This window comes from Aotus nancymaae, unplaced genomic scaffold (genome assembly GCF_030222135.1).
Source record: "Aotus nancymaae isolate 86718 unplaced genomic scaffold, 86718_ANA_hifiasm-v0.15.2.pri h1tg000032l_1, whole genome shotgun sequence".
NCBI lineage: Eukaryota > Metazoa > Chordata > Mammalia > Primates > Aotidae > Aotus > Aotus nancymaae.
Window position 1 is genome coordinate 801,673 of NW_026988446.1, and position 18,507 is coordinate 820,179.

General features: G+C 41.2%; 2 protein-coding genes across 2 annotated transcripts; both read left to right on the forward strand.

Annotated features, from left to right (window-relative positions):
- Window positions 1-5,268: 5,268 nt before the first annotated feature.
- LOC105731084 (olfactory receptor 2T11) lies at window positions 5,269-6,460 on the forward strand. The gene is made up of 2 exons (XM_012472661.2): window positions 5,269-5,343; window positions 5,498-6,460. The coding sequence occupies exons 1-2, from the start codon at window positions 5,269-5,271 to the stop codon at window positions 6,458-6,460; spliced, it is 1,038 nt and encodes a 345-aa protein (XP_012328084.2).
- A 6,717-nt stretch (window positions 6,461-13,177) lies between these two features.
- LOC105731085 (olfactory receptor 2T10) lies at window positions 13,178-15,478 on the forward strand. The gene is made up of 2 exons (XM_012472662.2): window positions 13,178-13,278; window positions 14,511-15,478. The coding sequence occupies exon 2, from the start codon at window positions 14,540-14,542 to the stop codon at window positions 15,476-15,478; it is 939 nt and encodes a 312-aa protein (XP_012328085.2). The 5' UTR covers window positions 13,178-13,278; window positions 14,511-14,539.
- Window positions 15,479-18,507: the final 3,029 nt, after the last annotated feature.

An 18,507-nucleotide genomic window follows, 5' to 3' on the forward strand; every position in this document is an offset into this window, starting at 1 on the left:
GAAGGGAGCAGTGCGTGCAGTGCTCCTGTTAACAGTGGTGACACCGGGCAGGACTGGAAACATGCCTATTAATGGGCTCGATGATGTCTGCTGGGAGGTAAGTCATGCCCTCTGCAATCTCACAACAGTGAGTTTTGTGAGTCTGGCATTTGCAAGACCTTTCTCAGGGTACGTTTGGCGAGTTTTTTTTCATGGACCTCAGTATAAATGCAGACACCTGCAGGCAGGCGTATAATGACTGAGAATCGCCCAGGAGTTAGGGAGAATTTTTAGTTTCTGGAAAATTATTAACTTCGTTTTGTCACTTTATTACTTTGTCGACAACTTTTGATCGGAAATTCAAATTTGCCTTGAGTGAGTTTATGGCCTTTTACCCTGAATTCATTTAACTTCTCTTTGGCTGCTTGTAAACTTAAGCGATGCTCAGAATGATGTTGTGTGTTTGGGGAGCAGCTGAGTGGCAGAGAGCAGGAAAAACAAAAGCTGAGTCCCTGAGCCTGGATCCAGCGCTCCCACTGGACTTCTCTGAGCCTCAGTCTTGCCAGCTGTGAGACGGTGATAATTACAGTGATCGGCCCCATGGAGCTGCTGTGAAGGACGCGTCAAAACACTGGCACATGTGCCATGATGCCTGGGACCCAGTAAGCATCACGCAAGTGCTGGCCAATTTATCATTGCAACACGTCTCAATTTAGTTTAAAAACTAAGAAAATTATTTATTGGCATAGAAGTTCCCTATGGCTGTGGTACCAGATTACCACAAAGTTGGTAATATCACAGTCTGCAGATCAGAAGTTGAAAATTGTTCTCACTGCATTGAACTCACGATGTTGGGGAGGCTGCCTTCTTTTCTAGAGGCTTTAGGAGAGAATCCATTCCTTAGCCCTCTCCAGTTTCTAGAGGACACCCACATTCCTTGGCTTGGGGTCCCCTCTATTGTCAAACCCAGAGACTGACTGAATCCCTCCGACCTGTTTTCCAAGTCACGTCTCTGACTCTCCTGCCTCCTCTTTCCTTTGTAAGACCATGGCATTTATGCTGAGTCCAGCAGCGTAACTCAGAATAGTCTCCTCATCTCAGAATTCTTAAATTAATCATACCTGCAAAGTCTTTTTGGTCACGTAAGAGAGCATATTCACTGGTTCCAGAGACAGCAGATAAGGACCTTTGCTGGAGGTGGAAGATTATGCTGCCCACACGTGGTTTCATTTAACACCAAACTAAGTCTATTACACTGTCATTCAATTTAACAGAGTAGCAAGTTAATAATAAGCCCTATGGCATTATTTAAGACAATTTTTCTGATAATAGAAGGCAGATGGAAATCTGCTACTGCAACAAATCATAGACAATAATTTTCTGTCTTTTTATCTGTTTAACATAAAGTGAATTCAAACTATCTTATGAACATCTACAATACAATACAATCTCTGGATATATAATAACATTTGAATCTAAAGTTATCTTTAATCTATCAATCTATCTACTTGAATGAAGAGCTGTCATAGCAAGGACAGAATCAGAGGGCAGAGGAAGGGGCAAGTCATTCCTTTTTTTGTGAATTATGCTGACATCTTAGTTACTCTATAACTAAGTGTATTTATTTTAAACCACAGAGAGTAATTGTCTCAAATTTGAACTATATATAAACCTTAATGATTTAGAAGTAAAAGTTTTATTGCTGTTTGATCGTAAAAAGTTGTGATTTATTTTTGTTTCCTAGAATGAAATTTCTTTTTATAAAATGTGGGTGGATCCCATTTTATGTTCATTTTATTTTGCAGTGAAGATTATCACAAGTGCCTGGCATTAAAAAAATTATTTCTCTTTAACACATTTTATAAAATCAGGAGACGTTTTGAAGGAATTTTACCAGAGGTTTATCATATTAAAAAAATAGAAGTAATGTGCATTTTTTGCTGGCTGCATGTGTTTAAAAATGATTTATTCAACAAAGATTTACATTACAGTCATTTCTTTAGATGCTGAGAGTACACAGTTAACGAAATAGGCAAAAATCCTTATTTCCATGAAGCTTACTTTCTAGTGTGAAGAGGTAAACGCAGAACAAAGTGTAGTGTGTCAGATGGTGTTGAAAAGAAAAGTCAAGTCAGAGGCGCAGAACAGACCCCTCTGAGAAGGTAGCTTTTGAGCAACGCCCCGTAGGACGGGAGGGGACGACCTTGCACCGAGGTCCGGGGGAGCCCCAGGCCCGGGGAGCAGCAGAGCCGAAGGCCTGGGCTCAGGGCTCTTGCCAGGTGGGGACAGAGGACCCGCGAGGAAGCCACGGTAGCTGGAGCACAGGCTCAGACAGACTGGAGTAAGCAGGAGATCACTTGAGAGGACAAAATGCTCAGAACGCAACGGGCCGTAAAGTGTGATCGAAAGCACAACTGCAGGGTTTGAGCGGAAGGGACCTGGTGTGAGGCAGGGTCCGTGTGACTGCGGTGGGGATTCGCGGGGGAGAGCAGGGAGACTGCGAGAAAGTCTGTGGAACTAGCCAGGTAAGTGTGTAACGACGGATTAAGCCAGGCGACTACTGGCAGGGACGTGATGAGAAATACTACACGTTTAATTGCTAGTTTGTTATTAAATAAACGTTTTATTCATTCGTTTTATTTTATGAGTCAGGGTCTTGCTCTGTGACCCAGGCTGGAGTGCAGTAGCACAATCATAGCTCACTGTAACCTCAGACTCCAGGCTCAAGTGACAGGCATGCACCACCACACCTGGCTGATTTATTTATATTTTTATAAAGACGCGTTCTTCTGTGTTGCCCAGGCTCACCTCAAACTCCTGGTTTCAAGTGATGCTTCCACCTCAGCCTCCCTAAGTGCTGGGGTTACAGGCATGAACCACCACACCCGGCCTGTTTTTACTGTTTTACACTTTTTGGGTAAAAATGTTTGAATTTGTTTAAAGGACAAAGAGATGTACTCTATTCTTAGTGTGGGTTAACTTTATTAGGAAGTTTTGGGAGTCTCAAATAGAATGTTTCTTTTATATTTTTGGACTTTAGCAGAATATATTTTTAGACAATATTTGTGTTCAGTTATCTTTGGGAAATGGAATAGAATTTAAAGGATCAGGAGTGGATCAGGAGGCTAAGACTCACTGACACAGAGTTAGAGCTCTGATCACAGAGTATTTCTGGGAGGCCACAGCCTTGAGCTACTTCCACAGTAATCTGAACATATCAATCAGAGGGAAACTGGGAGTCAGCCAATTTAGTTCTGATGTTAATATATAACATGTTTGTATTACACTCTATTAATTAGTTTGTACTGATTCTATTGGTCACGTTTTAATGTCATTGCAATTCTGATAACTTTGGAAAACCAGGTATGACTTCAGCATGGTAAAGGACAACGAGGTAAGTTTGAATTTCAGGTAAACAATGAACCCTCTTTTTTGGTGTAAGTATATTACAAACTTATACTAAAACACATTTTCTGACTATCTGAAAGTCAAATATAGCTGAGGATCCTGTATTTTTATTTGCTAAATCTGGCAACACTGAATAGCGGGGCCAAGGTATCTAGCAACATGTGAATGAGGGAAAAATAAATTAATTTTTACAAACCCTGCAGCATGCATCTGGGCTTGATTGGACTTTCATTTTTACAGACAGAAATGTTTGAGACTCAAGCCCCTGAGGCCTGCCATGCAGGGGACCGGCTGGCAGGAAGAGGGTGCTGAGGCCTGCCATGCGGGGGATGGGCTGGCAGGAAGAGGGTGCTGAGGCCTGCTATTCGGGGGACGGGCTGGCAGGAAGAGGGTGCTGAGACCTACCATGCGGGGGATGGGCTGGCAGGAAGAGGGTGCTGAGGCCTGACATGCGGGGGACGGGCTGGCAGGAAGAGGGTGCTGAGGCCTGACATGCGGGGGACGGGCTGGCAGGAAGAGGGTGCTGAGGCCTGACATGCGGGGGACGGGCTGGCAGGAAGAGGGTGCTGAGACCTGCCATGCGGGGGACGGGCTGGCAGGAAGAGGGTGCTGAGGCCTGACATGCGGGGGACGGGCTGGCAGGAAGAGGGTGCTGCTTTGCTACATGTATGGTTCTTTTCCTTTTTGTTTTTTAACATTTAAATCTTTCTGCCACCTGATATAAGTTAAAGATAAAATCCCTTCTTAAACTGCGGCCCATTGCTGTCACATTCCTGTGTCTGGTCCGTAGCTTTCTACGCCTAAGTTGAGCCCTGGTCTCAGTTCAGGTAAACGTTGGCAGACGTAGCTTGGCTAACCTTGCTCCTGTACGTCTCCTGCTGACGTAGCTTTAACCTGCCAACATTTTAACTTCCCTGCCTGTTTCCCAAACCTACAGCAGCAATGGGGAGCCACGCAGGGAATCAGTTTAGTGTCATTAAAAACTGCTTTTTAAAAATTTAATTCTGGAAACTATTTGCAAATGACTTAGAAGGTAAAAAACTACCTGAAGAAAGTCCCACAAAAAGGTTTGCAAAACAGTGCAAGAACAGGGAGGAGGCCCAACTTTAGACATGAACATCAGAACAATAGGCATGGAAGGCCTGGAAGAGCAGGGCGCTGAAAGGGGGCTGCGGGGTGAGAAATTGCTGTGTGCACAGTCTGCACTATTTGAACTATGGTTACAGTAAAAGTCAAGACTCCACTGCCATGCAACACATCCCGGTAACGACACTGCACACGTAGTCCTTAAACTTATGCAGTTAATTTTTAAAAAGAAATAATAGAAGAACGGAGACATAGGGAACATTTTACTCATGAAGCCCCACAAGTTATCCTAACCCTCCATTTCCTCAGTTATTTGCTTCACTCACCTTTATCCATTCCGTCAATCAATGACTCCATCATTGCTTCACTCGTCTTTATCCATTCTGTCAATCAATGACTCCATCATTGCTTCACTCGCCTTTGTCCATTCTGTCAATCAATGACTCCATCATTGCTTCACTCGTCTTTGTCCATTCCGTCAATCACTGACTCCATCATTGCTTCACTCGCCTTTGTCCATTCCATCAATCACTGACTCCATCATTGCTTCACTCGCCTTTGTCCATTCCGTCAATCACTGACTCTATCATTGCTTCACTCGTCTTTATCCATGCTGTCAATCAATGACTCCATCATCCCTCTTTTCCCAGCTGGTATTTACTTAACCCTGCTATGGGTCAGATGACTTTCTGGATGCAAGAAAAGCAGCATGGACAGAACATATGTGGTTAAAACCCCATTCTTGGTTACAGCGTACGGCAGTTTTGTCATGCAGTTACCATAACCTACAGCCACATGAACACAGACACAGTGAAGAGCTGTTCTCTGACAAAGAGAAATAAGCCGCAGAGTCTGCTCTGTGACGTGTGGGTCAGTCTGCTTGTTCTTCCCCAGCCTCAACTCTGGAAAACTTCCTCCTGACCAGCACCCCCCAAAGGGTCATCTCCACTGCGGACTTCCCATCTCGACTGTGTTCTCCTGCTTCCCGCCGGGTGGTGTCTTCCTCTCCCTGGAACTGTCACAGGCAATATCAATGCAGAACACCACGTCATCCTCTGACTTCATCCTCCTGGGGCTTCTGGTGAACAGTGGGGCTGTGGGGGTTGTGTTTACCGTGATCTTGGCTGTTTTTGTAGTGGCTGTCACTGCAAATCTGGTCATGACATTCTTGATCCGGGTGGACTCTCGCCTCCACACCCCCATGTACTTTCTGCTCAGTCAGTTGTCCATCATGGACACCCTTTTCATCTGCACCACTGTCCCCAAGCTCCTGGTGGACATGGTTTCTAAAGAGAAAACCATTTCCTTTGTGGCTTGTGGCATCCAGATCTTCCTCTACTTGACCATGATTGGTTCTGAGTTCTTCCTACTGGGCCTCATGGCGTATGACCGCTACGTGGCTGTCTGCAACCCTCTGAGGTACCCAGTCCTGATGCGCCACAAGATGTGTGTGCTGCTGGCTGCTGGTGCCTGGTTTGGCGGCTCCCTGGATGGCTTTCTGCTCACTCCCATCACCATGAATGTCCCTTACTGTGGCTCCCGTAGTATCAACCATTTCTTCTGTGAGATCCCCGCAGTTCTCAAACTGGCCTGTGCTGACACGTCGTTGTATGAGACTCTGATGTACATCTGCTGTGTCCTCATGCTGCTCATCCCCATCTCTATCATCTCCACCTCCTACGCCCTCATCTTGTTCACCGTCCACCGCATGCGCTCAGCTGAAGGTCGCAAAAAGGCCTTCGCCACTTGTTCCTCGCACTTAACTGTGGTGAGCATTTTCTACGGAGCTGCCTTCTACACATACGTGCTGCCGCAGTCATTCCACACCCCTGAGCAGGACAAAGTGGTGTCGGCCTTCTACACCATTGTCACACCTATGCTCAATCCCCTCATCTACAGCCTCAGAAACAAGGATGTCACGGGGGCGTTCAAAAGGGTATTTGCATGTTGCTCATCAGCTCAGAAAGTAGCAACAGGTGATGCTTAGAGATTCATTGCCAAGAGGATGGGCTTCCTAAGAACCGCCTCCGTTTGCCCTGTTTCACTAGAGAATATTGGGTCAGCTCTCAGCGTATACTTACTATTGGCAATTAAGATGATTCACCCTGTCTGGATTCTTGCTCCTAAGGGGAGCAAGGGACAGATACTTTACTGTTATGTAGAGACCTTTCAGTGACATATCAACTCATTTATTATTAAGTTAAATAATTTATCTGTGCTTGTTTATTTTCTCTAGGGAAGAAAAACTCCAAATCTTAGAGTTCACGGCAACCTTTCACTCTGACCTAGTTCTCCTTCACCATATTTGTTCATGTTTAAACAATACAAAATGAGGGAAAAAATCTACAAAAGCTATCAAATATTTAGTCAAAAATGCTGTGATTAGTTTTGTAGGAATAGAGTAAAAGAATGCCAATGCACAAGTGGCAAAGAAGATAAAGCACACACGTCAGTCATGTTTTTTATTATAGTATTAACCCCACGTAACTGTGAGATTTTTGGGAGGAAGGACTTGCAGAGTGCCTGCATAAATTGGTTGTGAGTAACATATAACCTGGGAACAACAGCAGCCAACTGCAGGCGGCCTCTGGGGAGGCAAACTTCCCCACGCCTGATGTTCCGGTGCAGGGTGACCTCGGCTCTGTCACCATAAACATTGTGCTCAAGGACATAAAACCCCTTCATAGCGCTGTGATGGGGCCAGGCTTGCAGCCTCCTTGTAAGGCCTGCATTCCATCAACTGCACATAGATAATAAGCTAAAGATAAACACATGTTCTTGTTTTGCAAAACTCCCAAACTGCCACTGTGCTCAATCTTTGGAATGACTCACCAGTTCTGGCTCTGATTCAGTTCTGGCTCAGTGATTCACCCCACCATCACATCACCCTCTCCCCACCATTACTCCACCCCTACCCTGTAGATCAAAGTGATTGTAACCAATAAATACTGTGGGAGATCAGTGCTCAGGGCCTTCACTGCCTCCAGTAAAAAGTGATGGTCACATGGTCCCTTTCACTCTTAATCTGTCTTTTTCTCATTCCTTTGTCACCACCAAACTCAGGGTACCCACGAGTGGGGTGTGGGGCTGGTTCCCTAAGGTTCTAAAATTATCTTTGAATCTCTTACACTCTTGAGTACAGTTGTCAAATACTAGGCCATAATAAATGGTGGGTGAATTGAACAGAACTGAGTATAAACGGGTCGAGTTTCAAGCATTACAAAACTACCCACAGGGAATAGATTCTTAATACTTGGCATCAAAGAACACTCCTGTGCCACTCTCAGGACGCTAGGTGCGTAAACAGGATACTAGATTCATTAACATCCATGGCCAGAAACCTCTATTTTCCAAGTTCTGTGAGATTCAACAGCAACACTTAAGGCACTTGGAATTTGGTTGAGTGGGGTGGGAAGTCCTTGAAGAGTTTTCCATGTGTGTGTTACATGATAACATGCATTCCTATACACCAATAACAGAAAGAGAGCCAAATCATACGTGAACTCCCATTCACAATTGCCACAAAGAGAATAAAATACTTAGGAATGCAACTAACAGAGGATGTAAAGTACCTCTTCGAGGAGAACTACGAACCACTGCTCAAGGAAATAAGAGAGGACACAGATGGAAAAACATTCCATGCTCATGGTTAGGAAGAATCAATATCATGAAAATGGACATACTGCCTAAAGTAATTTATAGAGTCAGTGCTATCCCCATCAAGCTACCAATGACCTTCACAGAACTGGAAAAAACCACCTTAAAGTTCATATGGAACCAAAAAAGAGCCCACATAGCCAAGACAATCCTAAGCAAAAAGAACAAAGCTGGAAGTATCACACTATCTGACTTCAAACTAAACTACAAGGCTACAGTAATCAAAACAGCATGGTACTGGTACCAAAACACAGATATCAACCAATGGAACAGAACAGAGGCCTTGGCGGCAACGCCACACATCTACAACCACCTGATCTTTTACAAACCTGACAAAAACAAGCAATGGGGAAAGGATTCCCTGTTTAATAAATGGTGTTGGGAAAACTGGCTGGCCATGTACAGAAAGCAGAAACTGGACCCCTTCCTTACACCTTATACAAAAATTAACTCCAGATGGATTAAAGATTTAAATATGAGGCCTAACACCATAAAAACTCTAGAAGAAAGCCTAGGCAATACCATTTAGGACATAGGCATAGGCAAGGACTTCGTGACTAAAATACCAAAAGCAATGGTAACAAAAGCCAAAATAGACAAATGAGATCTAATTAAACTCCAGAGCTTCTGTACAGCAAAAGAAACAATCATTAGAGTGAACTGGCAACCAACAGAATGGGAAAGAATTTTTGCAAGCTACCCATCTGACAAAGGACTAATATCCAGAATCTACAGAGAACTAAAAGAAATTTACAAGCAAAAAATACAACCCCGTCAAAAAGTGGCCGAAGGATGTGAACAAACACTTTTCAAAAGAAGACATTCATGTGGCCAACAAACATATGAAAACATGCTCATCAGTGGTCATTAGAGAAATGCAAATTAAAACCACATTGAGATACCATCAGTTAGAATGGTGATAATTAAAAAATCCAGAAACAACAGATGCTGGAGAGGATGTGGAGAAATAGGAACACTTTTACACTGTTGGTGGGAGTGTAAATTAGTTCAAGCTTTGTGGAAGACAGTGTGGTGATTCCTCAAGGATCTAGGAATAGAAATACCATTTGACCCAGCAATCCCATTACTGGGTATATACCCAAAGGATTATAAATCATTCTATTATAAAGACACATGCACACGTATGTTCATTGTGGCACTGTTTACAGTAGCAAAGACTTGGAACCAACCCAAATGCCCATCAGTGATAGACTGGACAAAGAAAATGTGGCACATATACACCATGGAACACATGCATCTATTAAAAAAAGGATGAGTTCATGTCCTTTGCAGGGACACGGGTGAATCTGGAAACCATCCTTTTCAGCAAACTGACACAAGAACAGAAAACCAAACACTGCATGCTCTCACTCATAGGTGGGTGTTGAACAATGAGAACACATGGACACGGGGTGGGGGCATCACACACTGGGGTCTGTTGGGAGTAGGAAGCTGGCAGGGGAAGATTGGGGAGGGATAACATTGGGAGAAATGCCTAATGTAGGTCAAACTATATAAAATATAGTTTTTTATGTTTTTATATAGAATCTAAACACAGAAACTATATTTTATATAGTTTCTATATTTTATGCCAAATATAGTTTCTTATGCACAACTATGTTTGGCATAAATAAGAAAAATTAGAAATAATACAAATATCTAGTAGTTTTACATTTATGTACACTCAAATACAAACATACTTTGGTTTAAGATGTGGTCATAATATTTTCAAAGACGAATGAAATGGATACAAAATTCTATAAAGAAAATGATATTAATTATATTAACTATATGAAAATAGCTAAAAAAAAGGAAAATCCGAACTGTTTATTTAGTTATCTTTGGCATTCTGGAGTATGTATTGTTGCTTCTCCTTTTTATAATAATATTTAGTTTTTAAATTTTCTACAGTGATCAGTCATTACTAAGCAAACCAGTAAACATATATAGAAGAATATACTCTGTTAAATGTGTTATCAATGGTCTAATTTGGGTTTGTTCCACTCTTTTCCCTCATGGCAGGATGATGCAATGATTTCACTGGTGAGAGGAGTGGTCTTCAAGGAAACATTCTGGTGAGGTCTGTATACTATTAGTAGCTACTTATTGTCCTTTGGAGGGTTATAGGAGTTAGGCAGTTGGAAAAGTCTACAGAATCAGGTCCTATAATTCAACAAGGGCTAAAGAGAGACTCCTCCAGCACTGCTCTCAGGGAGGCCACCACAGCCCTGTGAGGGGTCCCTGCGGAGAGCATCATTCTTCAAGTTTGTGGTCACAAGACCACACACATTAGACTCAGCAGCATCAGCTGCTCTTCAGGGAGAGCCCTCAAGTTCATATCAGCTTCATCAGTGCTGCATCATCTGCAACTCTTTCGCAGAAAAACAGGCTGGTGTTTCACTGATCATAGAGCAGATTGATCAAAATGAAAATGACAAGGCTTTCGTTCATCGAGATGACTATACTGGAAGCATCTTATTGGAAATAGAATTCCTCAGGGTATGATATTTCTTCCTTTGGTCCACTAAGAAAGAAATAGTTTATCAAATATTAAATTAAAAATTTATTAAATATATTATTTTATTAATATTTAATAATAATAATCCATAAATATATGCATTATTATAGAATTATATATCAATTGATATAATTATTAATCACCAATATAACATAGTTAATACATAATATTTAATACAGCAAATATAACATTAATTGGTAAAATATTATACTAATATATAATTACGTATTATATATTAATCATTATAGATCACATAAAATAACTAGCATTTATTATAAATGTATTTAACCTAATATTACACACAAAGCTATAATTTAGAAAGTACTTGCTATGCATATTATCATATCTGAACCTCTTGGCAATCCTATTAATTAGGCTACAGAAATAAATAGTGTGTATCCCTACAGGTATATATGGAAAAAAAATACTCAAAAGTTTTAGGTGACTTGCAACATACCTCAGAAAATAAGAGAGCTAAATCCAAAAATAATTGATTTCACATCTGGAGGCTTTTCTTCCTGGTGGTATTTTTTTCCAGGCAAATCTGATGCAAATTTTTTTCTCTAAAAATTGGAAAAATGTTGAATATTACAGCTTTCTTTACCTCTCTTCCTTCCAACCTCCTTTTCTTCTTCCTTTTTTCCCTTTGTTTTTAAAAACTGATCTCCCAGACTATAAATGAGGAACACGTGGATGAGTGAGAGATGCTTGATAGAGGTTTAAGCCTCATGGTGAGCAACATAGTTCTACTTCCTTGGTGAAGATGGCACATCACTTTGGAGTATCAATGCCCACTCAGGAAGAGGGGTCCTCTCCTTCCGACAGTGCAGATGTTACGACTCTGAAGCCCGTGACTAGTTTGCTTGCTTCACCGTGAAGGTTTAGTTTTAGAAATAGCAATTCAGCTTGAAAATAGTGTATTACTTTTGAATGAACCTAATTGCTGTTCTTCTGTCTTGCATAGCCCTCCGTTGATTTCCTAGAAGGACACAAATTAACTGATTTGGTTAAGGAGATTTACTGTTCTGCAGCTTTATAAACTGTGTCTCCTTGTTTCAGTGTCTGTGGAAGAACAGTAGATTGAACTACATGGCCAAGAAATGCTATATCCACTCTCACTTTTGTTCTCCTGGATAGACCCAAGATATGCTCACCCTGACTAGGTGATGTCCATCTCACTAGTGATGTGCATAATTGTACTCGTTGTAAACCACCTGTTCAGTTTGGAACAGGGCCTCCTTACCCAGAGTTAATCAGCTCTAACAAGCACCAGTCTTATCCTGGACACTGTCCCTAAATGGACTCAGTTTTTGGGAGCTGACATTAAATACACTTTACTTATTTCGCTGAGAAGCCAGGCAGTAAGTGAAAATGCTTCTCTCCTATAAACTGTGGAAATTCCGTTGAGTCCACTTTGTCTATTCCTTGGTTTTTCCTTGAGACGATGTGATGCGGGTCGGTGATCACCATTTGATCTGGCACGTGTGTTTTATCTGTCTCAGGTTTTCACTCCAACCCAGGATACCATGACTCACATTTTGCACTTGTTTTGTCTTATTTTATGGGATAGACCGTGACTGACATGGGCTGGAAATGGGCTGATACTGAATTTCCGAAACGGTTTACCTGGATTCTCTGCTTCCTAAGTTCTTGGACATCTGAGAGGAAGGGCCTCTATTCTGCTTCACTGCTTGACATACATATGCTTCATTCTTAGACGATAATTTTTTTCAAATCTTTCTGGATAATGTTGTTTCGTTGTCTTTTACAATCTACTGAATGATTTTACCAGTTTTTTGAAGTTTATTGGGAATTCTTTATTTTGCCTTTATACTTAGAAAATTACTTTCTGCTCTGGGAAAAAATAGTTTCTTAATTAATTAGTCTGGTAATTTATTAATTACAATTGACTCAAACAATCTACCATTTGTTATGGCCAATGATATGATGTTTATTTACTGAAAATACCTTCGGTCCCCTTTGGTTTTAAGCCTTTTAACATAATAAAACAATTTGTTAAAAACTGACATTACTGTATTCTTAAGCTTCCTGTGACCTCTTGTGTTAAGTATCTCTAAAACAAAAGAAAAAGAATCCAAAGAGATTCGTCTTGACCAGGGAAAAATTTTTGAAATAAAAAAGAAAATAATAATGACCAATTACAATAATTCTTATTTACAAATTTTAAGTTAATGATAACAAAGAATAATACAAAGTGTAAGTTGTAACGTAAAAAAGGATACATAAGAGAAATTGCAAAATAAAAGGATGAATATCATGTGTGTTTTATTGAAACATTTGACACCTGTTATTAAGATATTGAACACTAATGATATCTGAAACTTTATTCATTTTATAAAGAATAGATATGCGTTTTCCTTATCTAAGAAGAAAATAATAATAATGGGCATCCATGTGTAAATCACGGAATTCTGAACAAGGGAGAGAAAATGCTGTGAACAGGAAGGTGCTGACCAGCACCACTGATCTCCAAACATAACCAGCTAGAAGAAGAATCCCACAGTCTATTACAAAGTGATTAATTGACTAGATGCTCTGAGAAGAAATTGGAACTCGGAGGATCTGAAGATACTGAGTTATCTCAACTGACTGTTCACAGCCAGTTACAGGTAGAATTCTTCATTCCACTTTTTCCTCCCCTCTCACTAGTGCACTTGATTAGTCTTAAAAAAGAAGAAGAAGAAGAAAGAAAAGAAAATTCCAACTTCAGAGACCCCATGCCTTAACCATTAGGAAAAGAAACTGTAGGATGAGTAACCCACATACAATAATATGTTGGATGTCACAATAAGATAAGTATAAATTGAGGCAAACTTCCTTTCACCAAGATTTTATGGGCAAAATGGAGAGGTTGTAAGAAAACATATGGGCTTGTGAAATCGAATTACATTTTACTTTAATTTTATAAAGAAGTTTCAGACCAAGAAATTCCAAGTGAGGTTCAGCCCAATCCCCTCAGAATAAACTACTGATTGGATGATAATGCTGATTTCTGAAGCATCATTGATCTGAGATAGCCATAATTTTTTCTGATATCTTGAAAGATTGGCAGAACCCCAACAAATTAAAACATCATTATGGAAATCATGAAAATATGTATAAATAACTCACAAAATTAATACCTTTGTAATAGGTTAAGTGAAAGTATAAAAATATATTTTAAAATCACATGTAGTAAAGCATTTAAATCATTTTAGAAAAAATTGACAAGTTGTACTAGTGTCTTTACCAATACATTTAAAGATATTTCACTAAATTGATAACTTGTATAAAGGTTTTGAGATTTTATGTTTAAAATGTGTACAATTGCTGGTTGCTTAGGATATTGCTTTTAAATATTAAAATATTGTACATGCATAGATTTGTAACAAGATATTTAATATTAAGAAACACAAGTATTACTAATCCTTTTTGTAGAAATGACTCTTGAAGGTCAAATATGTAGAAATACTTATAATATTCATTACTAGCTCTTTAAAATCCCATGGGAATGGGATTTGAGCAATATAGGTACATGCAATGATAAGATACTAACACCCCAAAATATAACAAATGTAAACATATACAAGTAAAAATAACAAAAAATATTAGTGACTATATAATCTCCTATAAGAAATATTTTAATTTCAGTTGTATGGACATCTTTACTGAGAATATAAATATTAAATGGTGAATCAGATTCACAATCTAATGTGCTATCTCTTTTTAGTGCAAATTCAGAGTTGATGTTAGAAATAAACTCTAATTGTTTCACTGATTTTTAAAAAGTAAAGTAAAGCAAACATACTTATGTGTGGTGCAACATGATTATAAATAACATAAAATTTACTTTGTCCTCCAGGTAAAGCCACCTCAACCCATCATTCCAACATGTGGCTGGCCAACCGGACCCTCGGTGATGACTTTCTCCTGTTGGGAATCTTCAGCCAGACCTCACACCCTGGCCTCCTTTGCTTGCTTATCTTCAGTATATTTTTGATGGCAGTGTCTTGGAATATTATACTGATACTTCTGATCCACATTGACTCCTCTTTGCATACTCCCATGTACTTCTTTATAAACCAGCTCTCACTCATAGACTTGACATATATTTCTGTCACTGTCCCCAAAATGCTGGTGAACCAGCTGGCCAAAGAGAAGACCATCTCGGTCCTTGGGTGTGGGACCCAGATGTTCTTCTACCTGCAGCTGGGAGGAGCCGAGTACTGCCTTCTAGCCGCCATGGCCTGTGACCGCTATGTGGCTATCTGCCAACCTCTCCGTTACTCTGTGCTCATGAACCATAGGATATGTCTCTTCCTGGCCTCAGGCTGCTGGTTCGTGGGCTCAGTGGATGGCTTCATGCTCACTCCCATCACCATGACCTTCCCCTTCTGCAGATCCCGTGAGATTCAGCACTACTTCTGTGAGGTCCCTGCTGTTTTGAAGCTCTCTTGCTCAGACACCTCAGTTTATAAGATTTTCATGTACTTGTGCTGTGTCATCATGCTCCTGATCCCTGTGACAGTCATTTCAGTGTCTTACTACTTTATCATCCTCACCATCCATAAGATGAACTCAGCTGAGGGTCGGAAAAAGGCCTTCGCCACCTGCTCCTCCCACGTTACAGTGGTCACCCTCTTCTATGGAGCTGCTATTTACAGCTACATGCTCCCCAGCGCCTACCACACCCCTGAGAAAGATATGATGGTGTCCTTTTTCTACACTATCCTTACACCTGTCTTGAATCCTATCATTTACAGTTTCAGGAATAAGGATGTCACAGGGGCTTTGAAAAAAGTGCTGAGATTGCGGAAAGCTCCATATTAAAGTGTGAAAGAACTTGAGTTGGTCCTCTCACCACGTTAGGGGTCCTTCCAACAGTCGGCATACTGTGGTGATGTCTGACTCCCTGAGCTGCTATTCAGTGGGTTTCAGCCCAATGTTCTTCTCTCCTATCGAGATGATGTTCCCTTGTAGCATTGATCTCTAGTCCAGTCCCTTGAGCCAAAAGTCCTAAAAAAGGATTACAGTTGAGAACTCTGAAAATAAATCTGTGTTTATGATGCTTGAGCACCTTAGACCACATAGAAAATTTACGTTTTGGTATCATCAGGGGCTCAGTGATGAGTATGAAATAACACCATATTCAGATTTTCCTCGGCATCCACTCCGTTCTCAACAGTTTTCATTCACCACCTCATCCTACCCTCACCCTCTGTGGGTGAAGTTAAGGTCGCCCACATTTCACAGGTGACAAAACAGCTTTTGAGGCTTTCCCTGACCTTCCCCAAGCAAGAACTCCTCAGGGGCAGGTGGTTCATTTAGCCATAGGCATTCGGGGCTAAACACTTTCAAAACCTCAGAGATTCTAAATGTACAGTTGAGATTTTTCTTCCATCAGAATTTCTAGAATGTGTTCTCAATCAAGTTCTTATTTTTTGTGATGATATAAGAAGTCAAACCTCCCAAAATTAGACTAGAGACGTGGGTTATCCAGAACATTTGTCTGGAGTAGAATTGGTTTATTCACGGTCTTTCTTAACCAGAGAAGTACGGAGGTTTCTCACATTTCTCCCTGTTCAAGCCAATGGTGACACACACTTAGAATACAATTTCAAATCACAGTTTAATGTATATGCATGGTTGTATTTTATTAATTTATTTAAAAAATAATATAACAATTATAACAACTTGTGTGATTATCATGATTTGGCAGCATTTTTGGTGTGTTACGTGTGGAATACTTCTATTCTCACAGCCTGTTATTAGCCTTACTCTACAGTTGATGTAACTGAGATTCCATGGGGAAGCTGATGTAACCTGACCAAGGGTACGCAGCTTATAAAATGCTCGACAGGGATTTAAGCCAGGCAGGCAGGTCAGTGTCCCTGACAACTGCGTGTGCGGCTCCTGTGGGGTCTGTGGCCTTTTCCTCATGGCGTTGCCTCTGCGTCTGGGAGGGCCACACTCCAATCCTGGAAACACGGTAGCTCTTTCCATGCTTTCCCCTCTTCAGAATGCTCCTTTTCACCTTCAAGTATGAGGATACCAGGGTAACTTTCCATGACTACACTCTCTTCCTTTAGGCCCCAACTCGTCCATTCATTCAGCAGACGACTACTCAGCCTGGCTGAATGGTGCTGTATTGTGTACGTAACACATTTTCTTTATCCCTGCATCTCTTGGTAGACAGGATCGTTGCAGCAGAAGGGGCACGAGACACGTTCTCCATTTATTTTGCAGATAGAGTGGAAAGACTTTGTTCACATATTTGAGGTGGGATGTGAGGACAGAAACCAGGGATAGCAGAGCGCCTGAGTCGACGCTGATGAATGAAGACGCTCGTAGGTGGGGAAAGACTGGGACCTCGCTTTCGTCTGTGCTTTTACATGGCGCTAATTAATGAGACATTTAAGTGGAGATGTTGAGTAGCCCATGGAATACGCCAGTTTAGAAACAAATACTCTTTACAGATACGTGAGTCATTCTTGCAATACCCTTTTGTTTAATGACTGCATGTCGTTCATCATCAAGCCTAGTTGATTTACGTGACCTTTGGTGTAAAATCGTACTGTTCCACACTGTCTTGTTTTGTCTGATCATATAACAAGTATATTACTATATTCTGTCAAGGAGGAAAACTTTCCCTCTACCTACCCACATAGGTTTTGTGAATCAAACGTTTAAAAAGCAGATTAACAGGAGGAAAAAAAGGTTTATTCATAGGCATGTGAAAGCTAACAAAAGAACTAGCTAGCTTGTTAAATAGTTAAATTTAGAGGCTTATATTCCAGCTTAGTAGAGGAAAGGACGTGGGGAGAAAAGGTTTCTAAGGGAAGAACAAACAGGTTTCTTTAGGAAAGACAAACGTAGTACTTAGGAGAAAAAACAGGAGACAAGGAAGTTTGTGATGATGTTTGTTTATGAAGGTGGGAACAGCCTTTCTCTCTTCTCCATGGCCGTGAAACTCTCCAGAGAGGGGCTTCACTGTAGGGTTAATCTTGATCTTCTTCCCAGTAGTGACTCGCCCTGAAGAGGGAATGTGCAGCAGTAGCTTATTTTAGTCTGATCAGGGAAGTCCTGAAAAAGCTTCCTTCTGCATCTGTTGACTCTCAAATGTCTACAGCTTAGAATAATCTCCACACCAACCCTGGGGTTCCAGCAGGGTCCCCACACCTCGCTGCAAAGTGTTCTGGTGTAAATAAAGATTCCCCAGCTCCTCCACAGCTGATGTTTTCTCTCCCTTAATTCTCAGTGTGAAGATCACACCCTCAGCAGCTGCTCTCCCTGCTTCCGCTCCCAGGAGCATCAGCCTTGAGGTCTGAGCTGAAAGTTTATGCCTCTCCGTGAGAGCACTGGGGCATTTCTATAAGAACCCTCTTCTTCCCTTCTTCAGTGAGACCTCATCCATCTTCATACCTAGAGAAGTCTGGGGCACTGAACCCAAGAAGCAGGTGGGGTCAGCTTTACACACTTTTGGATACTGCACTCCAAGCTACCCAGTGTCAGGGACATCGCCCAAGCCTCTGGAATCCAAATAAAATGACTTTGAGGCAAGCCTCAATCGATTTAGAGTTTTATTTTGCCAATGTTGAAAAGAAAGAGACATAAGTTACAGTAGTGCCCCAGAAATCTGGAGAATCAGGGTCCATCTGAGCCTCCCACAGGGTTACTTAGTTGTGGGATCAGCATCATAAGAACATTGTGCAAGTTTGAATCCTGTGAAAGCTTTTCCTCGCCTGGACCCCCACCTTTTCACAGACACTTATGAAGCGTTGCTGTGGCTGCCATGGTTCCAAACTCTGCCTTGTGAGGACACAGCCCTCTTGGCTCTCAGTGTGTGCAGCTTCATCTTT

Coding starts and splice junctions, on each gene's coding strand:
- LOC105731084 (XM_012472661.2), top strand. CDS start 5,269: ATGAACACAGACACAGTGAAGAGCTGTTCTCTGACAAAGAGAAATAAG. Junction 5,344..5,497: donor GTCTGCTCTGTGACGTGTGG/GTCAGTCTGCTT, acceptor GAACTGTCACAG/GCAATATCAATGCAGAACAC.
- LOC105731085 (XM_012472662.2), top strand. CDS start 14,540: ATGTGGCTGGCCAACCGGACCCTCGGTGATGACTTTCTCCTGTTGGGA.